The 18,574-nt window shown below is 40.8% G+C and overlaps 1 protein-coding gene across 3 annotated transcripts in view; it reads right to left on the minus strand.

Annotated features, from left to right (window-relative positions):
• crfb1 (cytokine receptor family member b1) overlaps positions 1 to 14,921 on the minus strand; it is a 45,598-nt gene extending 30,677 nt beyond the window's left edge. Inside the window, exons 1-5 of one of the 3 annotated variants that reach the window (XM_080038135.1) lie at positions 14,319 to 14,345; positions 14,120 to 14,202; positions 12,637 to 12,725; positions 12,329 to 12,449; positions 5,651 to 5,805 (exon numbers count right to left, since the gene is read on the minus strand). In XM_080038135.1, the coding sequence (XP_079894261.1) occupies positions 5,651 to 5,805; positions 12,329 to 12,449; positions 12,637 to 12,685 (325 nt within the window). In that variant the 5' untranslated portion in view covers positions 12,686 to 12,725; positions 14,120 to 14,202; positions 14,319 to 14,345. Of the gene's footprint in view, positions 1 to 5,650; positions 5,806 to 12,328; positions 12,450 to 12,636; positions 12,726 to 14,119; positions 14,203 to 14,318; positions 14,368 to 14,803 lie in introns of those variants that run through there. The other 2 variants (XM_080038137.1, XM_080038136.1) reach the window with 2 other exon arrangements.
• Positions 14,922 to 18,574: the final 3,653 nt, after the last annotated feature.

Below are 18,574 nucleotides of genomic sequence, written 5' to 3' on the forward strand. Positions count from 1 at the left end.
GTTTTGAACTTTTCATTTATCAATTTCTGATCTGATGTTATACACCCACTTTCTGTCCGTATTCCAGGGATGAGTTGCTTCGCTCTAAATCCGCGTAGTTGATTGGCCAAGAGTTTGCCAATCTTGTCACCATGTTCGTAAAAAGTACTTCTGCTCCTAAGCAACTGGTCAGCAACCTGACGAGAGGAAAGAAGGTTGAATTCTGTCTGAAGTTTTAAACGTTCTTTGTAAAGTTCAGATGAAGGTGAGTTAGCATATTGTCTGTCTATGTTCAGAATCTGATCAGCTATTTCAGTTTGTTTCTGTTTTGTACATTTATTTTTGTATGCTGCAAATTATATAATTTCACCTCTTAAATAGGCTTTCGGAGCTTCCCAAATTGTTGCATTGGACACATCAGGTGTTTTATTTATACTCAAAAAAGTTTTAATATGTGTAGAGATGTGTGAAAGAAAACGTTCATCTGTGAGCAACAATGGATCCAGTCTCCACTGCCTTCTTGTGTACTCAACGTCAGAGAAAGCCAGTTGAAGGAGCAGAGGAGCGTGATCTGAGATCACAATACTTTCATAACTACATGACTTTAGGTCTGACATCAATGAATTATCAACAAAAAAATAATCAATTCGGGTGTAAGTGTGGTGGACATGTGAAAAGAATGAATATTCTCTCATTTTCCATCTTTTGAGTCTTTTTTTCTGCATTTATGTTACTGTGATCATTCATTGAATAAATACATATTTCTTAAAGTCTATTGATGTTAAAGGTCACTCTCCTGTCCCCCACATACATACGTGCCAAACCATGCCCTTTCTGACACCCCTTCAACCCCCACCTCCAGCCCACATTGTCTTTTGTCTTTTCAAACTACACTGTGTGCACAATTATTAGGCAAGTGAGGATTTTGGCCATATCATAATTTTTATGCATATTTTCCAACTTCAAGCTGTATAAACTTAAGTGCTTATTGGATTCAAGCATACCAGGTGATGTGTATTTGAGTAATGAGTGAGGGTGTGGCCTAAGGAGATCAACACTATATCAAGGTAGGGCTGGGCGATATGGACCAAATCTTATATCACGATATAGGTCATTTTATATCACGATATTGATATATATCACGGTATAGTATTTTTCCTTTAAATTCAATGGATTACAATAACCTTACTGAACTTTAATCACATTAGATTATTTTCATCTTTTGCTTGGAACTTAAATTTGCATACAAAAGAAAAACTGGTGCAAAATACCACACCAGTCTGGCTTTAGTCAGTCAGTGCAAAATAAAAATGACAGCATCAACCAAATAGCCTACATTTTCCAATTGATAGTAGCCTATATCAAAATAATGAAAGACTTGAATTTTCCTGCAGTATTTGCTCATCTTCATTTTAAAAAGCTGTCAAAATTAACTAATGAGCAAATGTCTGGTAATACTTTAACAGCTTCAACACAAATAATATTTTCAAGTTTGACATGTTTTAAAGTTACATAAAACCAGCCTTGCTGGCTGTCTCCAACAATAACAGCACGGGGGTGAAGCCCCGAGCAGGCTAAAGATGTCATTATTAGCCAGCTAGCTCACGAGAGCTAACCCATGTAGTTTGCGGCTTAAAATAAGCCAACTCTGCGTCACGGCAACAGCACGTTGAAGCAGCAAGCAAGTTTCCTTTGCCCGATGACATGTTTGACCGTTAATACCAGCTGCTCTGCCACCGTGACACGGAGTTGGTTTGTTAACTGTAGTTATGGCGCACCAGAGCTAGACAGCTAGAGCAACAGATGAGGCTTCTTCTGTTGAGGGTAGAGAAGCTGTATTGCAGCCCAGAACTCTGCTGCCGCGGCGGTGTAACTGCAGTGTAACTGTAGGGACTCGGAGGGACAGCTGCCTCCCGCTCTATCTATGCTCGCGCCACATTAACTTTTTTCTCCGCGGTATAAACGGTATGGCCAAATCTCTCCCTGTAGACACTTTCATATCGTCCACGATATGATATCGTCAAATTGCCCAGCCCTATATCAAGGTGTGCATAATTATTAGGCAGCTTCTATTCCTCAGGCAAAATGGGCAAAAAAAGATTTAACAGACTCTGAAAAGTAAAAAAAATGTAAAGGTCTTTCAGAGGGATGCAGCACTCTTGAAATTGCCAAGATATTGGGGCGTGACCACAGCACCATCAAACGTTTTGTTGCAAATAGCCAACAAGGTCGGAAGAAACGTGTTGAGAATAAAAGACGCAAATTAACTGCCAAAGATTTGAGGAAAAAAAAAACGTGAAGCTACCAGGAACCCATTATCCTCCAGTGCTGCCATATTCCAGAACTGCAACCTACCCGGAGTGCTGAGAAGTACAAGGTGTTCAGTGCTTAGAGACATGGCCAAGGTAAGGAAGGCTGAAACCTGATCATCACTGAACAAAACACACAAGTTGAAACGTCAAGACTGGACTAAGAAATATCTGAAGACAGATTTTTCAAAGGTTTTATGGACTGATGAGATGAGAGTGACTCTTGATGGACCAGATGGATGGGCCCGTGGCTGGATCAGTAACGGACACAGAGCTCCACTTCGACTCAGATACCAGCAAGGTGGAGGTGGGGTACTGGTATGGGCTAGTATTAGGGCTGGTCGATATGGGCTAAAATCAATATCTCGATATTTTTTTACTATATCTCGATACACGATGTACAGTATATCTCGATATATTTCAAATCTCCTCTAGAGCACATCCTAAATGCTCAATTTAATAAATTTTTTGCATAACATCACACCAGTAATATGATTTAAATAGTCCCTGCAAAATGTGTCTGCACTAATGATGCATTAGGATACATGAAACAACATATTTTCTATATTCTTTAGTGCTTTCTATTGGAACAATTTGAAACTTGCACATGGCAAAGAGTTTGCACATCGTATTGATTATTCCACATCCTTCCACTCCCATACAATGAATCCAGCATTATTTTATTTGGAAACAGTTTTTTCCATCTTCTGTTAATCTGTAAACTGAGAACACTAATTATGACTACATAATGATTACAACCACTTACTAATTGTTTATCACCACTAACCCCCTGAACATAGCAGCCACACTTTAAATGCAGAACAGGTTTTTCTCCATAATAGTAGTCTATGTGTATAAAAGGCTCTGACATTTATAATGGTTACTGTCGCTTTAAGAGCAGTTGCTCCCAGTCTATAGTGTATAAATTAAGTTTAGTTTTCTGCCAGTTAGTCCGAGAGAGAGATTCATGCGAGCGCAAACAGCAGGTGGCTCATCGTCCCTCTGTTACCTGCCTTATTGTTTAAATCTCCTGTATTGAGTTCATGAAAATAAAACTGGAAGACAATCAGAGGATTTAAATAAATATGGCTGAGAATAATATAGTCTAAAGAAAGCAAAGTCTCATCATCATCATTCCTTGCATTCTAACCGATGCACCATTCCTGGATGCTATTCATACCTATTGATCTAGCCCTCCTGCAATATCACTAAAACACTATGTTTTATTTTATAAGAAATACTCGCAAATGTAGCCTACTTTACAAAGACTTTTAGTTAATAAACGGTGTGCACCTCCCTTGGTGCTGACATGGACCTATTATAAGAGGCTGCCCGTAATAAATGTGATGCCGTGGTTGTGTGACGTTGGACCAAAAACCCTCCGTGAAGTCGGAGTAATCCGCCCCCCGGCGCTCGTTCGCATTCCTCTCATAAGGACCAGGCTCTGTACAGCGGCCGCTTATGCTGTCAAGCGCCCGCCTCCCCCGTTCTTTCGCATGTGTAGCCACTAGCTTTCCTCTCATACGGACCAGGGCAGGCCGTGCTGTGTACAGCGGCCGCTAAGGCTGGAATGTGCGCCCGCCGCCCCCGGTCGTTCGCCTATGTGCTTCTTCTCATAAGCATGGACCTACAAAAAAGGTCCATGCTATGAACGACGGCCACCATCGCCGTCATGCGTGCCCCCCTCCACCCGCTCGTTCGGCTGTCATAAGAACACAAGAGCCCTCGTCTTTTTTTCTCCCCCTCTTGTTGTTTTCACATGGCGATAAAAGCATGAAGTAAACACACACAGGGCACACTGCAGACTACGTCACAGGAGCGCCCAGGAGACTCTGGTTGGAAGGGGGGAGTGAGTGAGTTGCCAATGCATGTGAGTCTGTGAGGCAGAGAGCCACAGGAAAGAGCGAGAGAAGCGAACACCAGCGAGTTTACCGATGGCGGCGGCGGCTAAAAGAAACACATTACGTGCCAATTTGTATTCGATGGTCGCGATAGGGTCATTTTATACATCCCGTGGAGAACATCTCGCGATACATCGCATATATTCGATATATCGCCCAGCCCTAGCTAGTATTTTTAAAGATGAGCTAGTTGGTGCTTTTCGGGTTGAAGATGGCCACAAAATCAACTCCCAAACCTACTGCCAGTTTCTAGAAGATACTTTCTTCAAGCAGTGGTACAGGAAAAAGTCTGCATCTTTCAAGAAGACCATGATTTTTATGCAGGACAATGCTCCATCACATGCATCGAAGTACTCAATTGCATGGCTAGCCAGTAAAGGCCTTAAGGATGAAAAAATAATGACATGACCCCCTTCCTCACCTGACTTAAACCCTATTGAGAACCTGTGGGCCCTGCTAAAACGGGATATTTACAGTGAAGGAAATCAGTACACCTCTCGGAACAGTGTCTGGGAGGCTGTGGTTGCTGCTGCACAAAAAGTTGATCGTCAACAGATCAAGAAACTGACAGACTCCATGAATGGAAGGCTTGTGACAGTTATTGAAAAGAAGGGTGGCTATATTGGTCACTGATTTTTTTTTTTGACATGTCGGAAATTTGTATTTGTAAATTTTGAGTTGTTTTATTATTCTCACTTCAACAGATGAAAATAAACAAGTGAGATGGGAACATTTTAGTTTTTTTATTTAGTTGCAGAATAATTCTGCACACTAATAGTTGCCTAATAATAGCAAAACATATATATATTCTCGTAAGAAAGACAAAACCTCACTTTTACTTTCGTAAACATTCAGGTTTAGGTTCTCTAACATTTTGGATTGACCGAGAGCACTGTAGTTGTTCAATAATAAAATTAATCCTCAAAAATACAACTTGCCTAAAGATTAATATTTCTAACTCCAATGGGCAAAGTAGAAGTGTGAGGATCAAACCTTTTTGTCTCCAGTTGCCATGGTGAATTATGATATCAGCGATCCATTGACGATGGCTTTAACGCTCAACCCAGAGAGAACATACTCAGAGTTGACTAACCCAACGCTGATCCTCTGTTCTGAAACCGATAACCCAGAGTTGCTAATCACAGAGTTTGTCAACTCAGAGTGGAGGCATGAACTCAAGTTTGTTAACCCTGTTTCCTGAAACAGGCCCCTGGAGCTGCAGCCTGCTACCCCCACTACCTGACCCAGGATAAGCACTTGACTATGAGTGAGAGCTATTTTCTATAGAAACTTTAACTTACCTACACTAGTATCTGCTGCTGCATTAACAGAACTTTCAAAGGGAGAATAAAAATAAGGTTCATCACTCACATCTGTCAGCAACAAATTATAATACAATATGCAATTACCTAACTCCAAAACAACAAGCGCGAGACTCAAAAGAAAGTCATGTGGACCTACTGTCTTTGATAGGCATGAAGTTGACTTTATGGGATTCTGGAGACAGGGTTTGGTTGTAGGACGCTTGTACAGTCAGGTAATACGTCTTGATGTTGTCAAGCTTTAGCTTAATTGATGTAGTCGTTGAGTTATGTTCCCATTTTTTCTTCCTCACCCTGCACAAAGTGAAGAGAAACAGGGTTTTAACATTTAATTCCATTTCAGATCTCTCAGAAAGGCAGGAAAGTTGTTCTTGCTTAGCATCATTGCAGGCAAGGCATTTTCACATCAGTTGATGGTAAAGTATGATTATTGGCTGATATTGGCCTCATCGTGGATGATAATAAAGAATAATTTGCATCAGAGAAATTCTATTGTTCTATGTTGTTTCTGAGTTCACCAAACCACATTGAAAAGTTTATCATTTAACTGTTGGTGTCCTGTCCATTTGCCTTAGGAAAATAAAGAATAGATTAAAATAATCAAATATCTTTGCGATCTTTAGTGTAACAGCTCTGTCAATAAGACTTAAGAATAACACCAAGTATTATGAGGTCAACATCAATTTACTTTTTATTTGACTGAAATAAACATACATTCAGCATTGTGCAACACAATCAAATCAATTGTTAGGCTTTGAATTGGCAAGCAATAACAATGTGTAATTCTCCACTGTGTTGAAAGCTGGGGGTGTACTGGTAGCCTACGGGGTTTACCATGGGGTTTACCATCAACCACAACCTCCCTGCTTTGAGTCCGGATGGGGATATTTGTAATTTCCCATCTCTCCAGCCTCTCATTTCCTGTTATTTTTCAACTGTCACTACAGTTAAAAGGCACAAAATGCCAATAACAGTAGCTGTCTTTTTGAGGACATGTTATAAATTCAAAGAATGTTTTTGTTAAAGAAAAAATAGGTTTATTTTATATAGACCTATATACCCCTACTGTGTATACAATCATATGAAAAAGTTTGGGAACCCCTCTCAGCCGGCATTATAATTGACTCTGATTTCACACAAAAAAGGTAAAAGTGGTATGTCTTTAATTTACCAGGAACAGCTAAGTACTGGGATGTTTTTCAAACAAAGATTTTTTGATAAGCAGTATTTAGTTTTAAATTAAATAAATGTGAAAAACTGGCTGTGCAAAAATATGGGAACCCTTGTGGTGTTGCTGATTTTAATGCATGTAACAGCATGTAAAACTGAGGACTTTAAACACAAAATTGGTTGGATTATGTTGTTAAGCCTTGAACCTCATATAAAGGTCTGTTTAATCATGATACAAGGTATTTTAGGTGCCTAAATGCAAGTTCCACTTCTCTTTGACTCTCTGCAGAAGTGAGACAGAATGTGATCATCAAAACAGCTCCCAAAAGATCTTAAAAACAAAGATTATTCATTGTCATGGTTTAGGGGAAGGCTACAAGAAGCTTTCCCGAAGGTTTCAATTGTCAATTTCTACTCTAAGGAACGTTGTCAGGGAATGGAAGGACACAGGCACAGTTGCAGTTAAACCCAGGTCTAGCAGACCAAGAAAAGTACAAGAGCAGCATATGCGGCGGATTGTGAGAATGGTTGCACACAACCAAAAGATCACCTCCAAAGACCTGCAAGAACATCTGGCTGCAGATTGTGTATCTGTACATGGTTCTACAATTGAGTGCAATTTGCACCAAAACATCTGTATGGCCGGGTGATGAGAAGGAAGCCCTTTCTGCGCCCATGCCACAGATACAGTTGCATGGAGTATGCAAAAGCTCATTTAGACAAGCCAGCTTCATATTGGAAGAAAATGCTTTGGACTGATGAGACAAAAATTAAGTTATTTGGTCTTTATAAAAAGCAGATGTTTTGGTGCAAATTGCGCTGAATTGTTGAACGATGTACAGATACACAATCTGCAGCCAGATGTTCTTGCAGGTCTTTGGAGGTGATCTGTGGGTTGTGTGCAACCATTCTCACAATCCTCCACCTATGCCGCTCCTGTTTTTTTCTTGGTCTGCCATGCAAGGGTTTAACTGCCACTATGCCTGTGTCCTTCCATTTCCTGACAACGTTCCCTACAGTCGAAATTGACAATTGAAACCTTTGGGAAAGCTTCTTGTAGCAGGGGTCGGCAACCCGTGGCTCCGGAGCCACGTGTGGCTCTTTCATCCTTCTGTTGTGGCTCCCTGTGACTTTGTTCATTTTAAAATATAATTCTGAATTTGAAGATTATAGTAAACATGTAACATTTAAATAAAAAGTTTTTAATATTTTTATCGCGGCCCCGAGAGCAGTCGCTGGAGACAGGGGAACCACGGCGCACTCGTGCGTTGCGGTGCTTGAGACCGAGTCCAAGAGCCGCTCCTCTTGGACTCGGTCCAAGACTTCAGAGGGACGGGTGGGAAAGCGTACAGGAGTGTGTTCGGCCACGGTCTGTGAGCGAACGCATCCACCCCGAGCGGGGGATTGTCCTTCGCGCTGAGAGAGAACCACAGCGCGCACTGTGTGTTCTCCCGTGTGGAGAATAGGTCGACTTCCGCCTTCCCAAACTCGCTCCATATCTGATTGATCAGATCGTGGTGCAGAGTCCAGTCTCCTGGCCCCCCACTCGACATTATGTCTGCCCCTCTGTTTAGGACACCGGGGATGTACACTGCTCTGATGGAGAGCAAGTGTGTGTGCGTCCAGCATAACGTCTCGCTATGCTCAGCTGCTGCGCTGAGCGCACGCCCCCTTGGCGATTGATGTATGCTGCTGTCGCCTTGTTGTCCGTGCGAATCATCACATGTTGATTTGTTAACATTGGGGCAAAGTGTTGGATTACTTTCCACACAGTGATAAACTCCAATGCGTTTATATGCATGATCACGGGGGCAGGCCAAGCGCCGCCCACTACGTGAGACTCGCAGGTTCCTCCCCAGCCCGACAGAGATGCATCCATGAACACTGAGATGTGTGACGTTGCTCTGCCCAGCGGCACCCCTCTTGTGAGGGTTAGGGGATCGCCCTATGGGGGAATGGACACTTTGCGCCACCGTTGGCGCACTGGGTCGATGCGCAGGCGAGAAAACCATAGGTTAAATGCAACATAGTATAGTTTTTTGTACATAGCATACAGGTTATATGTATATATATATATACACATATACAATCATATGAAAAAGTTTGGGAACCCCTCTCAGCCGGCATTATAATTGACTCTGCTTTCACAAAAAAAAGATAAGAGTGGTATGTCTTTAATTTACCAGGAACAGCTAAGTACTGGGATGTTTTCCAAACAAAGATTTTCTGAAAAGCAGTATTTGGTTGTATGAAATAAAATAAAATGTGAAAAACTGGCTGTGCAAAAATATGGGTACCCTTGTGGTTTTGTTGATTTTAATGCCTGTAACAGCATGTAAAACTGATGACTTTAAACACAAAGTTGGTTGGATTATGTTGTTAAGCCTTGAACCTCATAGAATTGTCTGTTTAATCATGAGAAAATGTATTGTAGGTGCCTAAATGCAAGTTGCACTTCTCTTTGACTCTCTGCTGAAGTGAGACCGAATGGGATCATCAAAACAGCTCCCAAAAGATCTTAAAAACAAGGATTATTCATTGTCATGGTTTAGGGGAAGGCTACAAGAAGCTTTCCCAAAGGTTTCAATTGTCAATTTCTACTGTAAGGAACGTTGTCAGGGAATGGAAGGACACAGGCACAGTTGCAGTTAAACCCAGGTCTAGCAGACCAAGAAAAGTACAAGAGCGGCATATGCGGCGGATTGTGAGAATGGTTGCAGACAACCCACAGATCACCTCCAAAGACCTGCAAGAACATCTGGCTGCAGATTGTGTATCTGTACATGGTTCTACAATTCAGTGCAATTTGCACCAAAACATCTGTATGGCCGGGTGATGAGAAGGAAGCCCTTTCTGCGCCCACGCCACAGATACAGTTGCATGGAGTATGCAAAAGCTCATTTAGACAAGCCAGCTTCATATTGGAAGAAAATGCTTTGGACTGATGAGACAAAAATTAAGTTATTTGGTCTTTATAAAAAGCAGATGTTTTGGTGCAAATTGCGCTGAATTGTTGAACGATGTACAGATACACAATCTGCAGCCAGATGTTCTTGTAAGTCTTTGGAGGTGATCTGTGGGTTGTGTGCAACCATTCTCACAATCCTCCACCTATGCCGGTCCTGTTTTTTTCTTGGTCTGCCATGCTTGGGTTTAACTGCCATTATGCCTGTGTCCTTCCATTTCCTGACAACGTTCCTTACAGTCGAAATTGAAAATTGAAACCTTTGGGAAAGCTTCTTGTAGCCTTCCCCTAAACCATGACAATGAACAATCTTTGTTTTTCAGATCTTTTGGGAGCTGTTTTGATGATCCCATTCTGTTTCACTTCAGCAGAGAGTCAAAGAGAAGTGCAACTTGCATTTAGGCACCTAAAATACATTTTCTCATGATTAAACAGACAATTATATGAGGTTCAAGGCTTAACAACATAATCCAACCAACTGTGTGTTTAAAGTCATCAGTTTTACATGCTGTTACAGGCATTAAAATCAACAAAACCACAAGGGTACCCATATTTTTGCACAGCCAGTTTTTCACATTTTATTTTATTTCATACAACCAAATACTGCTTTTCAAAAAATCTTTGTTTGGAAAACATCCCAGTACTTAGCTGTTCCTGGTAAATTAAAGACATACCATTTTTATCTTTTTTTTTGTGAAAGCAGAGTCAATTATAATGCCGGCTGAGAGGGGTTCCCAAACTTTTTCATATGACTGTATATGATGTCAAAATGGGTTGTGGCTCCGAGTGCTTTCTTTTTATTGGGAGGCGGTCCCAAATAGCTTTTTGAGTAGAAAACGTTGCCGACCCTTGCCCTAAACCATGACAATGAACAATCTTTGTTTTTCAGATCTTTTGGGAGCTGTTTTGATGATCCCATTCTGTCTCACTTCAGCAGAGAGTCAAAGAGAAGTGCAACTTGCATTTAGGCACCTAAAATACATTTTCTCATGATTAAACAGACATTTCTATGAGGTTCAAGGCTTAACAACATAATCCAACCAACTTTGTGTTTAAAGTCATCAGTTTTACATAAATCAACAAAACCACAAGGGTTCCTATATTTTTGCACAGCCAGTTTTTCACATTTTATTTTATTTCATACAACCAAATACTGCTTTTCAAAACATCTTTGTTTGGAAAACATCCCAGTACTTAGCTGTTCCTGGTAAATTAAAGACATACCACTTTTATCTTTTTTTTGTGAAAGCAGAGTCAATTATAATGCCGGCTGAGAGGGGTTCCCAAACTTTTTCATATGACTGTATATACACTCACCGGCCACTTTATTAGGTACACCTGTTCAATGGTAGCCTGGTCCTACCAGACCATCGTACTTAATTTCATTTGTACAGAAGGTCTGGCAGTGCTGTAATTGGCAAACGTTCACTCACTTGGAGGCGGGTGTGTGAAGTTTAAAACTATTGGATCTACCCAGTGTCACTCTGGATCTGCCAACCAATCGCATAACGTTTGGGGCTTGACGTTTTGTTATGCATTGGCTTCCGAGCCACTCCCTCTGTGCGCTGATTGGACCGGCAGAAATCTGTCCGGAGAAAACCTAAGAATATACTGCAGACCCAGACTGACTACTGCAGGGAAAATTAAATTTGAGCGGAAGTAGGTAGGCGGGCGGAGCCAGGCTAGTTCAATGGCTTATAAAAACAAAAAGCTAATCAGCCAATCACATGGCAGCAATTAAATGCATTTAGGCATTTAGACGTGGTCAAGACAATGTACTGAAGTCAAACCGAGCATCAGAATGGGGAAGAAAGGGGGTTTTGGTGACTTTGAACATGGCATGGTTGATGGTGAAAGGCAGGATGAATCCATACTTTCATGTTGTTTACGCCAAATTCTGAATCTGCCATCTGAATGTCGCAACTGAAATCAAGACTCATCAGACCAGGCATGATTTTTCAACCTTCTATTGTCCAATATTGGTGATCCTGTGAGAATTTTAGCCTCATTTTCCTGTTTTTAGCTGGCAGGAGTGGCACCCGGTGGGGTCTTCTGTTGCTGTAGCCCATCTGCTTCAAGGTTGGTCGTGTTTTGCGTTCAGAGATGGTATTCTGGATACCCTGGTTGTAACGAGTAGTTATTTGAGTTACTGTTGCCTTTCTATCATCTCAAACCAGTATGCCCATCATCCACTGACCTCTGACTTTAACAAGGCATTTTATGTCCACACAAATGCCGCTCACTGGATATTTTTTCTTTTTCGGACCATTCTCTGTAAACCCTAGAGATGGTTTGGAGTGAAAATCCCAGTAGATCAGCAGTTTCTGAAATACTCATACCAGCCCTCCTGGCACCCTCAACATTGCCATGTTCAAATTAAGTTAAAGCTCCTTTCTTCCCCATTCTGTTGCTCGGTTTCAACCTCAATAAGTTGTCCCGTCCAGGTCTACATGCCTAAATGCATCGAGTTGCTGACATGTGATTGGCTGATTAGTTATATGTGTTTAAAAAAAAATTAACCGCTGTACCTAATAAAGTGGCCGTTGAGTGCATATATATATATATATTAACTATTTGCATTTTGTCAACACAATCTCTACTCAGGGACCATTTATTCACTTGTTCTCTACTAAAGGAGGAAATGGCAAGGGGCCATGTGGGTAATGTGGGCATAATACATACCTCATGGAGATCTTGTAGTGTGTTCCTGGCGGGGTGCCGGGCCCAGGATCCCATCCAAGGACATGGTGGAAGTTGACTGAGCTGACAGAAACATTGACTGGAGCAGGAAGGGCGCTGAGTACTGTGTGAACAAGTTAACACTTGACACAGTCAGACACAAACACAGCTATGAAAGCACAAGGCACAAAGACACACCTAGCGTGTAACAACAACATGTAGGTGTGTTGATTTTCAATTGAATTCAAGAGATTAATATATTCAGCCTTAGCCTACTGTAAAAAATATAATATGAGTGGAATTTTACTCACCAGAGTCAAGCAGTGACATTAGATAAAGAACAAGAAGTAAGCAGTTCATCCTTTTGTAATCATGAAACAGCAGTGTGTGAGGTTCCTGTCTGAAAACAGAGGGAACAATTTTCAATATAAAATTGTATAGGGGTCAATATCACTGTAGGGTGCCTTTTGGTGTTCCATGAATAAAAAAAATTCAATTACTATCTTAATTTAACTTAGAAAATATTATAAAAGCATTTGTTGTACTGGACAATGTTTATCTATCTGTAACAAAACGCTAATTGGCTCTTTGGCTACATTTTCTAGATTTTATTCAGTTTTGTATAAGAGGATACGTGCTATTTTGATATGTCCCACGCACAAGTTTACTATTCATGTAATATGTTGTCAGATCATACAATTGATTCATCTTTTTTTTCATACAATTATACAGTGCTGTTTGAAAGTATGTGAACCCCTTGAGCATTTTGGAATTGTATTTAGTTTAACCATTACTCATACATTTTTATCAATACCAGTATTTTTTAGATGAAATAACAGATGTTTGTTTATCAATTCAAAATGTTTCTGTTCTGGAAATCAATTGTTAAAACAGATAAAACAAATGATTTGCCAACTTTTGTACGTGCAAAAATGTGTGAACCCTGAGCTGCATTGCTTAAATCGAGCAGGTAAACACAATCAGTTGGGCCAAATTGAGTGATGAAATGGACCAATGTAATGAGAGATCTTTAGGGAAGAAATTGGGCGGCACTAGATAAAACAAAGATAAAACCAGGTCAGTTTAACTATAGACAATCTTCTTCAACAACCATACTAGCTAGTAAGCCAGTCGTAGTTTGTTCTTAGCTTACATGCAAACTTAAGATCAAAATGTCCTCCCTGTCATATCTTGCATAGGGTATAGTGGCGACAGGGTGGATATTCACATGACAGGGTGGACATATCAATAATTCTAAAGTCGGAATTGTAAATGATGATACATGCAAGGCAATTGTGTGGACACAAACACAGATACAAACTAGGTTATTATTCTATATTATTGATTATTCCTGGTTGGGTCACATCGTATCATTGCCTTTATCATTTGGTCACAATGAATTATTGCAATTTGCACAAATTGCTCGTAGTCATGTGATTGTCCAACCATTGTCATCTTGACATTTTTGATTATAAATCAGCCATTGGCCTACAGTAAAATGTAATAATATTTAATCTAGTGTATAACAGGTAAGTGGGGGATGAGATAATGTGCACACACAAAAAACTAACAAAATATATATTTTTTAGTATAGGCTAGACAATTAATTTAAAAAAAATTATGTTCAACATAATGCCTTTTTTTATGTTTTGAGGTTATTAAATAGTCTTTACCCACTTTCTGAGCTTAATAATTTACCTAACTGTATAGGCCTACTGTAGTTCCCCGGAGGCATGCGTTATTGTCCAAGTTGAAAATGTTTTAGGCTGGCATGAAAGACATACGGAAACTGACCTGAAGACACGATAATTAAACTGATCACACAGAGGTTAGCGCTCTTCTGTCGGAGTTGATTGCTGCTCATAACAGTTGTTTTCCTAGAACAACATAAATAAAGTTTACAGAACACCGACTGGCTGTCCATTTCTTACTTTTTGAGTCCGATAGGCCTATTAGTAACGGCATAACCCAAATAAACCTTTCCATGACTTACCGACTCAGACCACTGTGACAGTCGTTTTACTGAGGGTAAAAAGTGAAAGACGTAGGCAACCCACGATTGTGCTCCAATCTGAGAGCTCTTACGTCAGGACTTCCGCATTGCCTTTGCGGAAGTGCAAACAAATAAATAATACATTATAAGATTGTCAATAAGGTGACAAATTACACGTCAGTATTCACCTTCAAATTAGTTTAAAAAGAAAATTTAAAAACAAATACACACACATATGCCTGCCAAACAAGTCATAAAGTTGAACGATTTGCATTAATTTAGTTTTTGTTAATTTCATGTAGCCTATCTAGATCAATTTCGAAAGTGCTATATGAGGGCAGTTTCTTTGAATATTTAATTGTATTAATATAAAATTTAGATTTAATATCGAGCAAATGAATTTGGCCTATAGCCCACTGTTAACTGACAAAGACATTTGGATTTTTGAATAGGCTAATATTCCTAACCATACAAGGCAGACTTACTGCGAGCTACCCAAGTGCAAGACGATGGTAGGCTATATTCTCCTGTAGATGCCTACTGTCTACTCAAAGATCGATTGTGTATGCGAGGTGCGTCGAAACGTTTTCAGTTGAAGTATACTCAAGCCATGAAGAATGTATTCTTCTTCTTATAAGATTCAGGCAGTTTAGACGCTGTTTAGCGTATAACCGCCCTCTACAGGTTAGATATTGAACTCGATTTTACATCTGTGTTTTAGACCTCTTGTTTTATAATTGTGTTTTTTTGAGGCGGAGGATCCCTCCGACGCTCTCTGTCCAGCTCATCAGACAGCACTCAGCTGTCTGTGAGTTGAGCTGGACGAGCTGCGGTGTGTGTGATCTCTCTCCACTATCAGACTCACAACACTCATTTCACTTAGTGACTCTAATGTTGTTAGGAATTTATCTTCATCTGTTATCTATTGTAAGAGTTTATGAATGACTGCACGTACAGCTGTCAGATCGCGGACCAACTTGCTCGAAAATATTTCATTTTCCTGGGCGGGTAGAATTGACCCAGTGCATTGTGGGGCGGTTGAGTAGGGAAAGTATACAATCGATTCATACCCAAAATCTTCCCGGAAGTTAGTACTCATCCGGGAATTTCTCGCATACCCAACCGTCACATACTCAAATTGAAGTCAAAATGAGTATGAGTAGGACGTTAGTATGGCAGTCCGGACACGGCCTTAGTCTCTCAGAACTGGTGTCAAAATAAAAGCCTTTGTCGGGTGCATACCGAAAGACAGTCAATAAAAGCAAACACTGGTTGCGTTCCGAATCGCATACTTTCTACTATATAGTATGTAGAAAAAAGATTTAGGATGTCCCGATTCTTGTGGCCAGATTTAGGATGGTTAGAATACCCGGATGGTCTACTTCATGCGGCCAAGATTGTTAGTGTTGAAAAGTGCATCCTATTTGGGCGATTCTGACCCACAATCCAGTGCGCACGTGAAGTGACGTAACATCGACGAAGCCTATAGGTCCATGTTATGAAAACAAACGGGGATGCGACGGATATAAAAGCAAGAGGCAAGATCAAGGCGCAATGTTATGATGAAATAAGAGAGTAAAGTATGTCCCAATAGTATGCCTACTGCATCCTAACTAGATTCTTTTTATCGTCGGATGTAGTATGTAGAATAGAAAAAAGAAAGAGTATGCGATTCGGAACGCAACCACTGTCAAAGGAAATGTACGGACTTTGTGATTGTGATGTACTTTCAAAATAAAAGCCCAACTAATTGATGTAAGCTAAATGCCAACAGTTTTTTTATTGGAATTTTGAACAATGCCCTGTTTCCACACACTAATTCCACTTCAGGGTTAGGCTACTTCAAAGCCCCATATTGTGACCCAGCAAGTTTCAAGACATTCTAGAGGGGGTGTTGTCTGAAGTTTCTAGAATAACCATTTGATATACAGGAGAAATACAAGATAAATACAATGTTTCTTATTGCAGATATAAGCATTCTATCATTTGAGTCCAGATATATCATGTGCAATATTTTGCCATTACACACCTTTGTCACTTCCTCAATTGCGTCATTTTCCAACGAGGTGAGTGGGAGAAGGTCTGTATGAAGGGAAGCCAGGGCTGCTCCCACAGCTTCACGCTGTTCAAACAGCCGTTCCAACATTAAAAACGTGCTATTCCACCTGGTGTCTACTTCGATCAATAGTTTGTGCTTAGGCCTGCCCATTGATGCTTGTAGTTGGCCCAAATGCTCTTTGGCTGTCGTGCTGGTCCGGAAGTAAGTCACGATCTTCCTGGACTTTTCACGCAAGTCTGCCAGCATAGGGACCTGCTCAAAGGACTTGCGCACAATTAGGTTGAGGGCATGAGCCACACAGATGCTGTGCCTGATCCCCAGTAGCCTTACAGAGGCTTTCATGTTTGCTGCAGCATCTGTGACCAAGCAGCTCACCTTGCCCTTGATCCCCCAGTCGTCCAGGATCTTAGCCTGTGCCAGGGCTAAATTCTCAGCAGTGTGACGCAAAGGAAAGTATTCCACTCCTAACATTGCCGTATTAAGAGTGTCTTCCTCTGTAATATAATGGCACGTGACACCCAGATATGCCTCCATGTTCATGGAGGACCACATATCTGCTGTAAGACTTACAGCTGCAGCCTTCTGGACCTCTTCCTTTGCCTTCTCCTTTGCCAATGTAAATTTCTCTTCCACCATAGCCTTTAAAGGGGACATATTATGAAAAACCAAACATTGCCGGTGTTCGGGCACACTGTTTAGGTTATTGGCGTCCCTACCAGCACACACAAGCTTCAAAAAGACAAATATGTCAGTTTCTTCTGGGACACTTATTTCGAAAAAGGGGGGATTTGAAGGTTTCTTCCAAAAAACACCGACTGATGACGAAATCGGTCGGTTTTCATTATCATAAATACTCCCACGGGAAAGCTCACCAGAAACTCGGCAGTTGATTGGCAAATCGTAACCACACACACCTGGCTGAGCCTCCACTCGCTCATGCAACAACAGAGGAGAAGCAAGCTGCAGTGTGAGCTCAACCTCAAGCTACCATCACACCCCAGCCTCGAAGCACACTAGGGCTGAATGGATTTACTTCATTTTTTGTTAGGCTATCTCCAGCAAAGGTTTGCAATCTGTTAGTGTGATCAAAGCCTTTTTACTGGAGTGTGGAGGAGACTGTGCCAGGAAGACTGAGAGACACCATCCGTCCGAAATGTAAGTAGTCCTATTTTAAAAATAATTCTGTCCGTTTGTTAGTTCAATGTCTGAAATGTGCTTTATTTTATCCCTCCTATAATAACCAACACCGACTGAAATGAGAGAATGCGGGGTTTAGTCGTTAGCATTAGCGCCCAAACATTTTCTTTCCCAGATTTTCTTTCTGGGGTCACCAGTTGTGAGGCGGTATAAAGGAGCAGCTACTGTATACTTGAGTAGCCTTCAACGTACCTCCTGTAATATTCAGCGAACCCAAAGAATGGCAGCACTTCCTTCCGATTTTTTGGCCTCTTCCAATCCTTAACCCTGCTGATCTTCTCTGGGTCTGTCTTGATCCCCTCCGCAAAGACCAAAAGACCCAAGTACTGTACCTCTTTTCTCACAAGATGGCACTTGGAGGGCTTCAACTTCAAGCCATGTTCCTGAAATCTGTCTAACACTAGGTGAAATCTCTCTAAGTGTTCGTTAAGAGTTTTGGAGAAAATTATGAAATTGTAGCGATAAATCACGAGGTGGGTGAGATTCAAATCCCCAAAGCAGCAGGTCCTGAGCCTCTGGAACGTGGATGGAGCATTCTGCGGCCCAAAGGGCATTCTGTTGGTCTCAAACAACCCCATGGGAGTGCTGTAGGTGCTTCAGTGCTGTTTGTGAAAGAGAAAAGAAATGCACTGACAATATTTTAAGTGTAATGTAATCTACGCCTGTTAACAAAAGTATCTAACAATGAGAAGTAAATAATTGATACTTAATGAACACATTTAAGAATTCAATTTTTTTGTTTACTTTCTAGAAATGTTGATTACATATCAGTGCTGTTTGGGAAGTTTTCTTATGTACTTTTAGAATATAAATGAACACTTGAAGAGTTAGAACTATTAGTTGTTGTTACAACACCAATTAAATCAGTTACGTGTTTTGTAGGTCAGAGCTATGGGCCTAGTCATCTTAGCTCTCTACGTCTTATTCTGTTTTTTTCTCATGTGTTATCTAGCCTCCAGTATTCGTCATTGTTGAATATGCTGATCTACTTGTATCCACA

This window comes from Ammodytes marinus (genome assembly GCF_949987685.1).
Source record: "Ammodytes marinus genome assembly, chromosome: 12".
Taxonomy (NCBI): Eukaryota; Metazoa; Chordata; class Actinopteri; order Uranoscopiformes; family Ammodytidae; genus Ammodytes; species Ammodytes marinus.